Genomic DNA, 13,445 nt, shown 5'->3' with positions numbered 1-13,445 from the left:
AACCAATCGAGAAAATAGCCAGGATTTACTTCGCTTAATTGGGCCAGCATGCCGTTTAATCGGGGCAGGAGACCGCATCACTGGAGATTACCCTACGATTGTCTCCGATGGTACCACATGGTTCGGTTGAAATTCTGGAGGTCACAACCATAAAACAATAAAAACAATTAGCAGTCACCTGTTTATTGGGCTTTTCTGTTAGTGAAATCTATCATAAACAGACAGTAAACTCGATCTTACTGAATTAGTGATAACACCGACAGCTGGAATTCTGTGGGTTATTATGGTGAAATGTGTTTACACTTCCATGAAATCTTCAATCATATAAAAAAATTAATTTTCAGAATCTTCTCTTCATTCCTATTTTTAAAGCTTTGTAACTCTTTACTCCGTTCTCACTTGCGTGTATTGTGTTACTTGCAATTTGTGTGTTCCGTGTTCTTTGTTATTGATTGCTTATATTTTTACTGTTTTAAATTTTAACCCCCACCCACAAATGTCAGTGGACAGAAATGTCAACTAGTTCATATGTACATATTACAGTACGTATTAATTATTCTGATTATCATGTAAATTCTTCCGATTTTCAGGTCTCATTTAATTTTTTAATTGGTAAGGTAAGGTAAGGTAATAAAGGGTAAAATTGTGCTTAATATATCTTTGCTTTTATAGCCTGTGGATAACATTCCTCCTATTTTCGCTAATTAGAATCGTTGTTTAATAGAATTAAAATTCAATTCACAAACGTGATCACAATGACTGGCGCTTACTGCATATCGTATAGTGAATGGTACTTTACTATGTTGAGTTCGTCATAACACGATTTGATTGTACAGTGACCTAATTGTAAAGGGGGGTTACATTGTACTTTTAACTATTTACGTGAAACTTCGGATAATTGGGGCAGCTGCTTAATCGGGCCAAAATACACTAGTCCCAATGTGTCCCAAATAACCGGAATGGACTGTATTATTTTAGAGAAACCTTGGTTTCTATAAAAGGACTAGAGTTTAGGGTAAAATGAGTAAAAAAAGGATTTCATCGCTACAAGAACAATTTTGCTGACACAATCTAAGCAAATATTAGATCAGAAGATTTAAAACAATATTCCAACCAAGGAAAACAGGAATAGAAATTATGCAGATCATCTCATTTTGCACTTTTTTTAATGACAAACATAAGGCTAGCTACACTAAGAGCAAGCCCACATGCTTCAACAATTAGACACCAGCAAAGGAATTGCAATAACATTGAAGCCAGTACACTTCAATATTTATGCACAAGAGATGACAATAATTTTAAATTCTCGTTTTACGATAACTGCTTTATTTGCTATGGGGGAAAAAACTTCATTACATCACTAAAGCTATTAAAAAATAGTTTCAACAATAAGCCTCTCCCCATAATAAATATTACTTTCGATTTGGACATAACACAGTCCAATAAATCCCCCCTTCCCATTTCAGAGGTTACTTCTGTCTCATTTTGCTTAGTTTGACTGAATGCTCATGAACACCATTCAGATTTTTCATTATGTTTTAATTTATTCTATCATTTACACTTAAAGGACAGAATTCGTGGGATAGCTGGTTCTTGGGCAATGTGATGCTGTCACCCCCCCGCCCCACCCCGCTAGTGGAGAAACCCACTGCTTGGCAGGTATATAGGTACACTGCAACACTGCATTCACGTAGACGGTAATTTGATGGCAGTATGGATAAATGTCACGAGTTAACCGACTTCAAAAGAGGGATGATAGTGGGTGTCTGACGCACGGATAACTCTATCATGGAGGTGGTACAGAAATTGCACTATCCCTGTTCGACAGTATCAAGAGTGTATTGGGAATATGCCATTTCCAGAACAACATCTCATTGTGGACAGTGTTGTAGAAGAAAGGTGGTGGATGAATGTGGCTGTCGACATCTGTCTCTCATTGTTTCAGTCAACCGGAGAGCAAGTGGCACAAATCACCACTGACTTCAATGAAGGAGGTGCCAAAAACATCTCCACCAAGACCATCAGGCAATCATTAGTCGCAATAGATTATGGGAGTCACCGACCCACCAGAGTCCCATTGCTAACACCACGACACAGTATTCTACACCTCAACTGGGGAAAAGAACATTGGCACTGGACCTTAGATGATTGAAGATGGGTCTCCTGGTACGATGAGTCCTGTTTACAGTTATTTTGAGTGGCCAGGAGGGTGCATATCTAGTGGAAACTGCACGAAGCTATGTACCCATCACGTCAACAAGCAACTGTTCAGACAGGTGGACGATCAGCAATAGTCTGGGTGTGTTCAACTGTCACACATTGGGACCTCTGATATGTCTAGATGCATCTCTGAACAGTAGTCCAGGTTATGTCTCCATCCTCACAGAGCATCTGCATCCCTTTGTGGTCATCGTGCACTCACACAGGGCAATGGACTCTCCCAGCAGGAAAATGCACCTCCCCACAGAGCCATGGTGACTAGAACATGGTTCAAAGAGCATTCTGCAAATTTTACCCCCATAGAATGGCCTCCCCATTCACCAGACAGGGTTCAGACATGAACCCTGTGCAGCATCTTTGGGATGCTGTGGAAAGGTCCGTTTGAGCTTTGGATGCTCCACCCAGGAATGAGACAGAATTATGGACAGTGGTGCAGCAAGCATGGATGAAAATAAATGTGAAACGCTTTCGTGAACTAGTAGACTCTATGCCTCGCCGTGTGACTGCCCTTATCCAGGTGAAAGTTGGGCCTACCCATTACTAGGTAGGTATCCTATGATTTCTGACCACTCAGCGTAGTTTACATTAGTGAGTTAATTATTTGAGTTGCATATTTGCACATTGTTCTGATGCATCAATTGGAGGAATTGATGCGTAAATTTACATTTTGTTTATTATATTCTCTTATTAATTCTATAGAGGGCAGTGGCCACAGCATATTTTGCACTTAGTTGGTTTGTTATTTCACTGTATCTGGGATGTATCAGGACACTCACTGATATTTAGCAATTAATGATTGAAATACGACTTTTTTAGAGTCACAAGTGCTGTGTCTCTTTGAAGAGATAGTGCTTCTGGGCACCTCGTTTTTTCTATTTTTTTGGTATTTCATGTTATTATTTTAGAGAAATCTTGGTTTCTCTAACAGGACTAGAGTTTAGGGTGAAATTAGTAATAAAAGATTTCATCCCTACAAGAACAATTTTGCTGACACAATCTGAGCAAATATTAGATCAGAAGATTTAAAACAAGTCCAACCAAGGAAAACAGGAATAGAAATTATGCAGATCATCTCATTTTGCAATTTTGTAATGACAAACGGCATAAGGCTGATAATGGTCATATGAGAGAGAGTTCCACCATGTTAGAAGCCATTACCAAATTGCAATATGAGATATCTGGTGGTCAACTAAAGGTCAAATGGAGGTATACTTTGAAGAGTTGATGGTGAAAAAAAGATAAAAGACTATCAGACCAGTGGTTAGGATTGTTCAATATCCTAGTTTGTAAATGGGAAAAACATTTCTATTACCAAAATATGTAATAGAAAAATCCCTCAGCATTTCTATCATGGGGTCTGTGCATCTAGAAAATTGAAGCCAGCTGGAGCTGTGAACATTTAAATCACTAAGGAAATTACTCCATTGTCAGGAAAGTTAGACTGGTAATCAAAAGAAAATGAAAACACTTTGAGTGATTTGTAGAGTTGGGAGAACAACAGAAGCAACAAATGAATTTGACAGAATGCAGTAAAGAGAATTTAAGAAAGAGGAAATTACAGATTAGAAAGTCTCTGACAAGGAGCAGTAGAGCGAACATATGCACAAGCACCGTCTTTAAAGTGAAAGGAATTCTAGAGAAAACAAGTAGGGCAAATGATAATTAAGATACTGTTATAAAAAGTAAACTGGGCTTGTCAAATTGCAGATGGAAGTGGACATCACTGAAACCAAGTATAATTTTGAAATGAATCTGGAAGTGTTTGGGATTTAGGCTTTTTACAGATAAGTTTAGTCCATTAGCTTGACCACTTGTAATGCACTTATGCAGATGAGATAAAAGTCAGAGAGGAGTACATTACATGAAGCTAAGTTAATTTCTAGATATGGGTATATACAACAAGAGGCCTTTGCAGTGCCTGTTGAATGGAGGAAATCTGCTAATGGAGGGAATACACTACTTGTATTCCCTCTAGCAAAGGCATATCCACTTATTTCTTATTATCATTCAAAACCCCATAGTCATTTTTTTTTTAAATTCAAAGAGCCATAGCTCTGTTCAGAATCAGATTCATGTTTATATGAACTTAATTTATTCCAGTACATAGAACTACCCCTACAATTTTTCCTCAAGTAATTTAGAAATACCCTGTATATTTCTGTTCAGAAGAAATGCACAAATATTTTAGCAATCTCAAGAAGAAAGAGCATACAAACTTTATCATTTATACCAATAGTATATAAAGAGCTGATGTTATGTATGTGTAGTGGGTCCCAAACTTTGAGGGGCTTCTTACAATTAAACTTACACTCTGTATGAATTTATTTTCACCAAAACTTTGTTCAAGTCGCATATTTCTTTACTGTCTTTAAGATACTGAAGCAAAGGTCCACTTGTAGTTGACAGTACCAGTATAGGTTTCAGTAATCATATGTACTACCAATCATAGATATGTGGTAATTTGTTGCATGTGCACGAATTTGATTAGCTACTAAAAAAAAAAATTATTAGCAATAATGCCAGCACTATCGTGATAGTGAGCTTTCTATGTCAGTCTACAATATTGTAAAGAAGAGCAAAGTATTAAATTAATTGCATTACTTGATTACAATATCATTTAACAAATAAAGTAGCTATGAATACTAATAAACATAATTAATATGTTTTTTTTTTTTTTTTTTTAATGTGAACCCCAAACATGAGAGGTATTAGAACCTATAGTACTTAGTATGTGCTTGGGTTGGAGGTTGAGAAGACGAAAGAAGATATTTGTTGACATTGGACTTGAACTTCTGTAGATTGTAATTTTCAGAAAATACGTATGAAGGAAGGTTGTTCCAGAAAATGGCAGTTGAATGAATAAATGAGGAAGATGAAAAGTTGGTTCTGTGGGTTTGAAGTTGGACAGTAAATGGATGTTGGCTGGTGAAGCACATGTTTGGACTGTTTTGAAAGAGAGAGCGGGAATTATAGAAGCCAATTCAGAAGAACAGTGCCCATGGAAGTATCTGTAGAAGAGGCATGCAGCAGAAACAGTACGTCTATGAGAAAGCGAGTGGAGAGACTCTGTTAGAGATGAATCATTAATAAACCTAACTGCCCTCTTCTGAATGGAATCAAGAAGCCTAAGAGAGGTTTTGGGGGCACCACCCCAGATGTGGGAACAATATTCCATGGCAGGGCGGATTTGCGATTTATACAGAGTGAGCAGCTGTTTGGAAGAAAAGTAACGCCGAGAGCGAAAGAGAAAACCAAGTTTTTTAGATGCAGAGGAAGCAATATTTGTAATGTGCTTGTGCCAAGAGAGATTAAAAGTCAGGGTAATCCCCAAAAGAGATATATCATTTTGCCTAGAAATCGGAGTGTCACTAAAGATGAGCAGAAGAATCCTTTTTGCAAGATATAAGACAAGACTGAGATTTAGAAGGGTTGAAATCAACTAAGTTGTCTTTGCCCCACTGGAGAATTACCTGAAGATCGGCATTTAAGGAATTGGTAGCAGATTTTCGAGAAGTTGAAGCTGATTGAGCAGGACAAGGTTTCTCAAAATGGAAAGTGGAATGCAATGTGCTATCATCGGCAAAACTATGGATAGGATTTCCAGTCAATGGAAGAAGGTCATTAATATACAAGAGGAAAAGAGTGGGGGAAAGAACTGAACCTTGGGGGACACCGGCGTTAGTGGAGAAGTTAGAAGACAGAGAGCCATCTACCATCACCCTCAGTGAGCAATCAGAGAGAAAACTGGATAACCAATTACTAAAAACAGTTGGCAAACCATAAGATGGAAGCGTGTTTAGAAGACCTTTATGCCAAACACGACCAAAAGCCTTTGAGATGTCAAAAGCAACTACTTGTGTTTCACCGAACCTTTCCATTGAATTAGTCCATAAATGGGTAACATAAGCCAGAATATCACCACTGGATCGACACTGACGGAATCCATACTGGCGATCGTTGATCAGACGGAAGGTTTCTAGGTAGTTTAAAAGTTGGCGGTTAATTGATTTCTCTATTACTTTAGAAAGAGTAGAAGTAATTGCAATGGGACGATAATTGGATGGGTGGGATTTGTCAGCCTTTTTAGGAACTGGCTGGATATGAGCAAATTTCCAAGCAGAAGGAAAAACACCTTTGGAATAAGAAAGTGAAAAAAGGCGGCAAAGAATAGGAGTAAGTTCAGGAGCACAGGTTTTGAGAACAAGGGGAGAAATAGCATCGGGACCTGGAGCTTTCTTAGCATCAAGATTCATCAAAATCCTTCTGATATGCTTTTGACGGAAGACCACAGGAGGCATTTAATGGAGCGTGTTAGGAATGGTGGGAGGTGTTTTATCAAGATCATTAATACATGAGCTGGAACAAGAATGGGATGCTAGCAGGTCAGCTTTATCCTTGGCTGAAGTGACAACAGAACCATCTGGTTTGGACAGAGGTGGGAGCAGAGATGGGCAAAAGTTGCGGCCAATAGCTTTGGCAAGAGACCAGAATGCTTGGCTACCATTAGGACAAGAAGCAAGTTTTCTACTCTTAGCCTGTTCAAACTCTAGTTTGGACTGATTAATAACTGCTTTACAATTGTTGCGAGCTTTGGTATAGGCAGAAAATGAAACTGAAGAATTAGAAACAAGCCAATTACAATATGCAACATTCTTCTCTTGAACAGCCTTAGCACATTTATTGGAAAACCAAGGTTTAGATAAAGGACGAGATTTTAAAGTGGAGTGTGGGATAAAGGATTCCATTCCTGCAAGAATAATTTCACTGACACGACCTGAGCAAACGTTGACATCAGAAGTTTTGAAACAGTAATCCGACCAAGGAAAAGAAGAAAAGAAGTCTCACAGGTCATCCCATTTTGAATTTTTGTAATGTCAAACAACACGAGGTTGGGAATAGCCATGAGATAAAGGTTCCATTGGAGAAGAGACAATCACCAAGTTGTGATCTGAAGTGCCTAAAGGACCTCTCACTTCGACCGTGTACTTAGAAGGATTGTTTGTGAGAAAAAGATCAAGCGTATTGGCTGTATGATTAGGATTGTCCGGTATTCTTGTAGGTAAATGAACAATCTGTGCTAGGTCATTAGTAACTGCAAAAGCCTCAGCATCTCGACCTGCTGGGTTGGTGTGACTAGAAAACGGAAGCCAGCTGGAATTGTGAACATTAAAATCACCAAGGAAAATTACCTCACTGTTAGGAAAGTTGGACTGGAGAAAGTCTAGTTGCAAAGAGAGGAAGTCAAAGAACTCCAAGTGATTAGTGGAGTTGGGAGAACGGTAGAGACAACAGATGAATGTGACGCAATGAGGTAGAGAGAGATTTTAAGCCAGAGAAGATCAAAGAGAGGAGATTCCAAATTGCCAAGTCTCTGACAGGGAATATCAGAACGGACATATGCACAAGTACCACCTTTGAGGCGAAAGGAATCATTAGTATTAGTATTAATAACGGCCGCATGGTGCAAGAAAGCCTATGGCTTATGCTGCACCAGCCAAAAAAAAAAAAAAAAATCCAAACAAAACAATGATAAAACAAAAAATAAATAAATAACTAAAAAATAAAAATAAAATAAAATAAATAAAAAGGAAATTAAACCTATCATCCTATGCGCTTCCCTTACCCGAAAGTACTATCCAGATGACTTTTGAATTTCCCCAAACTGTCGGCCTCTACCACCCATGAAGGCAGCTTATTCCAGTAATTTATAACTCGCTGGCTAAAATAAAACTTCCTGCAGTCCAATCTAAACATTTCCCCCCGTAACTTGAATTTATGTCCCCTAGTTCTAGCATCATTTATAATCTGGAAAATTTTGTCCTCATTCATTTTACTGATGCCTCTCAGAGCCTTAAACACCTCAATCAAATCTCCTCTAAGGTGTCTAGTTTCCAAACTCTGCAACCCACATATTCGAAGTCTTTCTTCATAAGGACACCCTTTTGCCGATCTCACCAGGCGAGTTACCCTTCTTTGCACCCTTTCAAGAAGCTCGATGTCTTTCTTTAGGTGCAGTCTCCATACTTGAACACAGTATTCCAAGTGTGGTCTAACATAAGCCTTATATAATGAGATTATCACGTCCCTATCTCTACTTGCAAAAGTTCGATAGATCATCGATAGGACACCATGGGCCTTCCTTGCAACCTGTTTACAATGCTCAGAGAATTTCATGTCTGACCGTATCGTAACACCCAAGTCCCTTTCCTCCAGTACTGGGTTTAGTTGAACTCCACCAAGTGAATAAGTTTTTTTGGGATTACTGTTTCCCAGGTGTAATACCTTACACTTTGTTGGATTAAAGCACAGCTGCCATTTTTCTGACCATTCCTGAAGTCTATCTAGGTCTCTCTGAAGAAGCTCAGCTTGACAGTGATCATTAACTACTCTACCAATTTTAACATCATCTGCAAATTTAGACATCACGCCCTCTATCCCTTCATCAATGTCGTTTATGAAAATTAAAAACAACAGTGGTCCTAATACTGATCCTTGGGGAACCCCACTTCTTACATCAACCCAATCTGAGGAATAGCCATTTATCACAACCCTCTGCCTCCTGCCCTGAAGCCATCCTTCTATCCATCTAAGGATTTTTCCAGTGATTCCAACCTGTTCCAGCTTATAAAGCAACCGCTTATGTGGGACTGAGTCAAAAGCTTTGTCGAAATTATTCCCTAAATGTCGAAATTATTGCACAATGTCGAAATTATTCCCTAAATCCAGCTCGTGAGTGACCCTTTCGAAACAGCGAACCAGATTTGTTAAACATGATTTTCCCTTTACAAAACCATGCTGAGTATCCTTGAGAATTTCAATTCGATCCAAATGATCCTGAATTCCACCCTTGATCATTGCCTCCATGATTTTGCCTACTACTGAAGTCAGACTGACAGGTCGATAATTTCCAACTTCATTTTTAGAGCCACCCTTATGTATGGGAGATACATTTGCACTTTTCCAATCCAAGGGAATCTCCCCAGAGTCTAGTGATGCTCGCATAATTAGTCTCAATGGTTCAATGCACTCCCTTGCCGCCTCCCTTAAGATTATAGGGTATATTCCATCAACTCCAGGAGCCTTACTGGTCTGTAGGTTCGAAAGTTTTTTCATTAAATAATCTTGCGAAATTTCAATAACATTAATTACATATTTTTTAACTTCGCTCCCACAATTTCCCATTGCCACAAAAGGCTTTTCATTTGTAAATATCGATGCAAAATAACTGTTGAGTTCATCTGCAACGGCAGCTGGTGATCATACAGCGAATAATTTGGGCATCTGAGATGAGCAGTAGTCGAATCAACCGATAACTGAGATTCTGTCAGAAAAAGTACATGGGGTTTGGCAGAGTGCAAGTGGAAATGGACATCGTTGAGATTAGAATTGAGACCACGTATATTTGTGAAATGTTAAGGCTAAGATTACATAAAATAGGTTAGAATGACTTTTATGGAGAGTAACAAAATACACCAATAAATACAAATGTCTTAGGTGCCAAAAACAAATATAAACAAGACATGCCATATGCCATGTAGTGACCAAACAATCACAAACAAACTGCAATTTTCAAAATACAAATTTTAACGGGAAATTCATCTACTGATACTCATTCAGCAACATTTAAGCAGCACTGTCTTGCACATGAGACCAGTGTAGCAATCTATTTATTTAACATGAACATACAACATAAAAAATTAAAATTAGTTTTTTGCCTGTTCTCAAAGGATTTTTTTTTAATTTGGTGCAGCAAAATATCTTTTTCCTTTTCATGAACATTTCTTCTATGCCTCCTCAAAAAATATTTTGTTACCCTACTGCGAGTTGCAAGCCCAAGTACGCAATCACTAACTTGTACCATTGGATTATCATTTATGTCAGTGCATTGTTTACATCATTAGTTTCACATCACACAAACAAGCAATCATACATAAATCTTACCTCTGAAAATTTCTTCATGTGTAATAAGCTGGTGACTGCACTTTTAAGTCCTAGACAGTCTACATCTGTAACTATTTTGAATATATCAAACACAAGCTGTACAAGATTCAACTTCTTCTGCTGAATAACCAAGTGAAGAGCTTCGTGTTTAAGCTGTGAAGTAAGAAGATGGTCTTTTCTTTCATTCTTTACCCACTCACCAAATATCTCCATAACAGTATATGCTAGTCGTACTGGTGACGAACTGTGATAGTCAGATGAACTTGCCATCAACTTGAGAGCATATCTATAACAATTTTGACAGTTAGCAAAGCACTCTTTAAGATATGCTGCTATATTCTGCTTATTTTTTTTATTCCCCTGTTTCCACATAATTTCAACATTTTGTAAGTCAACAATAGCCCTATCTTCATCTTTCTGCTTGTCTGCAAAACCACCCATTATTTTTGTTGTTAAACTGTTCATAGCCTGCAGGCGAATCTGAAAAACATGCATGAAAAGTTTTATACAAATATTTTATCATTTTTTAAAATAACAATGAAAATACAAAGTAATATGACACTACTACAAATGATCTATGGGTGAAATCAAAAATTAAATGAATTTGGAGCCAGCCGTGGTTCTCAGATAGTATACATGATTATGGGTATGCATTTTGCAAGGTCAAATCCATATGCTGTTGCAAAAAATGCAGAACCCCATTATTAACCATTACACTACTATATTAATAATCATAAACAGTGCTATAATGAAGAGACAGTGCTCCTCTAGCCACTGGGCTATGTTGGAGCAAAGTTGTTTTTTATTTATTTTTAATGAAATTCACTTAAAGTTTAAGTTTGACAAAATACGAAAAGAATTCTTTAGAGAAATTCAATCATCACAAAATGATGTGGGCATGGGCACTATAGATAACTGCCTACTTTGCCTGCCCCTAACATCAGCCGTACTTTAAACTACGGTAAAATTTAACTAATTCTTATCCTATAAATCAGATGGTCATCTTTCATGTTTGTATTTTATTTATGCAGAACAGAAATTTTTACTACACAAGAATTTAATGATACAATTCCCAAATCTTTTCAGAATAATTTCCCAATAACTTGGTAAAAGTGAAATCATTCAAACAGAAAAATTAAATGTAAATGAAAACATTAAAACATTTTTGTTAGATAACGCCCCTACACATTCTTCCGATGAAATGTTATCAAATGACAATGGTAACCTCAAGTACACTTCTTTTTTTCTTTAATCTCCCAGTACAACAGCCCTCATATGGATCAAAAAGTCGCAATCAACTGTAAACAACAAAACCAAAAAAAATAATTGACGAGTGCTTTTTTAAAATTTTTTTTGACAATTCTGAAGAGGAGAAAGAAGTGACCAACATTAAAAATTATGTAAATGCACTATTTACAAGCGAATCGCAAGTCAAAGTGAAACAGAGTACAGTTGTGAGAGTACAGTAAAAGCTATTAAATGATGATGTTCTTTGTTTAGGTGGAATCTAAGATAAAGAGTTGTCAAATGAGTGCACAACAGTGGTGAAATGGATATTAATTTTGGTGATGTAAAAACAATTCTAGATGAAGATGAAATATCAAGCATTTCAAGGGGAAAAATTTGTAGATAAAGTAGAATAAAGTAAAGAAAAAAAAACAGAATTATATGGAGGCAGAATTTGCCTCAACGCACTTATTAATTAAATTTTTCGATTCTAAGAGGAATTCTACAAATACTTCTATACTCCTTAAAAACGAAGAACGACATTATGAAATGGCAATACAGTCAGTTCCACCATAACACACATTTTGGCAACGCTATTGATATTAGGGAACAATGTGGGTATAATACAATTTTCAAATGAGAAAAATAAATAATTTTGGAAACATTAAACAACATAAGGCATTTGTAAACCTTCACTAATAGTGAAACAAGAAACTTTATGCCAAAGTTAAATTTATAAACAGACTAAACTTGGTTTCTTCAAAAAAAAAATGTATTTGGAAGCAAGCAATGGCATCTCTGTATTGCTCTCAGAGCAAAGAGGAGGGATGGATTCACTCCAGTACAACTGCAGTTTCTACTCAGACAGGAGAGATTAGCAATGGCAATACGTTGAAAGGAAGTAGAACTTAAAAAAAAAAAAAAAAATGCTTGCCAATTCCTTCTATCCAATATGTTGTTCAATTCCTTAAATACATTCAACTACACAACATTTGAAGAAGGAAGTTTATTCCAACAAGTAATTACTCTTTGGCTGAATGCAAATTTCCACTCAAGTATTCTGCAATCATCCTTTTCCAATTTAAATTTAACATCTATGTGTGCTTCACATCTCAGAAAGAGTAAAAATAAAGATTCCATCCACATTTAATTTACTTAACTCGTTTAAAGGCTTATGTCTCATACATTTCAATTAGGTTACCATGCAGATACCTAGTTTCCAGAGACTGAAATTTATAGAACCCAGTCTTTCTTAGTAAGATATCCTTTTGTGACCCCTAACTAACCTTGTTGCTCATCTCTGCATCCTATCCAACAGATATATATCCTTCCTAAAATAAGGTTTTCAAACCCATATGCAGTATTCCAGATGTTGACTAACTATTGTCTTACACAATGGAATACTCTTTGCCGCTGTTGGCAAAGTTCTTGTATATAACTAACAGAATCCTAAGAGTTGTTCTAGAAGCTTGTTTGCACTGCTCAAAGAATTTCATGTCAGACCATACAATTATCCCTCAATCTTTTTCAATGCCACCACCCAAATGGTATGTTATTCTCAGATTACTTCTACTCAAATGCAGCACACCTTTCATTTATCACTGTTAAACTTCAATTACCATTTTATAGCCCATCTACTTAGTTTATCCACATCCTCTTGAAGTAGCATAACCTAATTACTATCATTATAATTATGTATTGTGTTGCGACATTTTATTACACTGCACAGTAAACTGTAGAGACAGCAGCAAAATATTCCTACGATAAACCTTTATGTAGCAGGTCAAGAAACCAAATCTGGAGATACAGATGACAACAGTACACGGGCTGCTTCGATTATGTAGTTGAGGCAGAGTTTTCTGTTTAGCACTGTACTGCCAATTGGTTTCTATGTAAACAACAACTCTATATGGAAACGAGTTAGCTATTAGAAATTGTTAATTTTTAATGGCTAACTGATAATTTCATAAAGTGAATCCAAAAACATAACTCCTAACAATTTCCATGAACTGTTTTCGTCTAATGACAACAGATAAATTCTTGGGTTTTAAAAGGTG

At 36.9% G+C, this 13,445-nt stretch overlaps 1 protein-coding gene across 1 annotated transcript in view; it reads right to left on the bottom strand.

Moving 5' to 3' along the window:
* Positions 1 to 13,445, bottom strand: part of LOC150087742 (exonuclease mut-7 homolog) — a 133,641-nt gene that overhangs the window by 104,134 nt on the left and 16,062 nt on the right. Inside the window, exon 2 of the mRNA XM_090370112.1 lies at positions 10,162 to 10,641. Coding sequence (XP_090226238.1) covers positions 10,162 to 10,641 — 480 coding nt within the window. The remainder of the gene's footprint in view (positions 1 to 10,161; positions 10,642 to 13,445) is intronic.

Source organism: Mastigoproctus giganteus, chromosome 3 (assembly GCF_048544385.1).
Source record: "Mastigoproctus giganteus isolate SK-2022 chromosome 3, ASM4854438v1, whole genome shotgun sequence".
Classification (NCBI taxonomy): Eukaryota; Metazoa; Arthropoda; class Arachnida; order Uropygi; family Thelyphonidae; genus Mastigoproctus; species Mastigoproctus giganteus.
The sequence above is the reverse complement of the archived record's forward strand: the minus strand, read 5'-3'. Positions and strand labels throughout refer to the sequence as shown.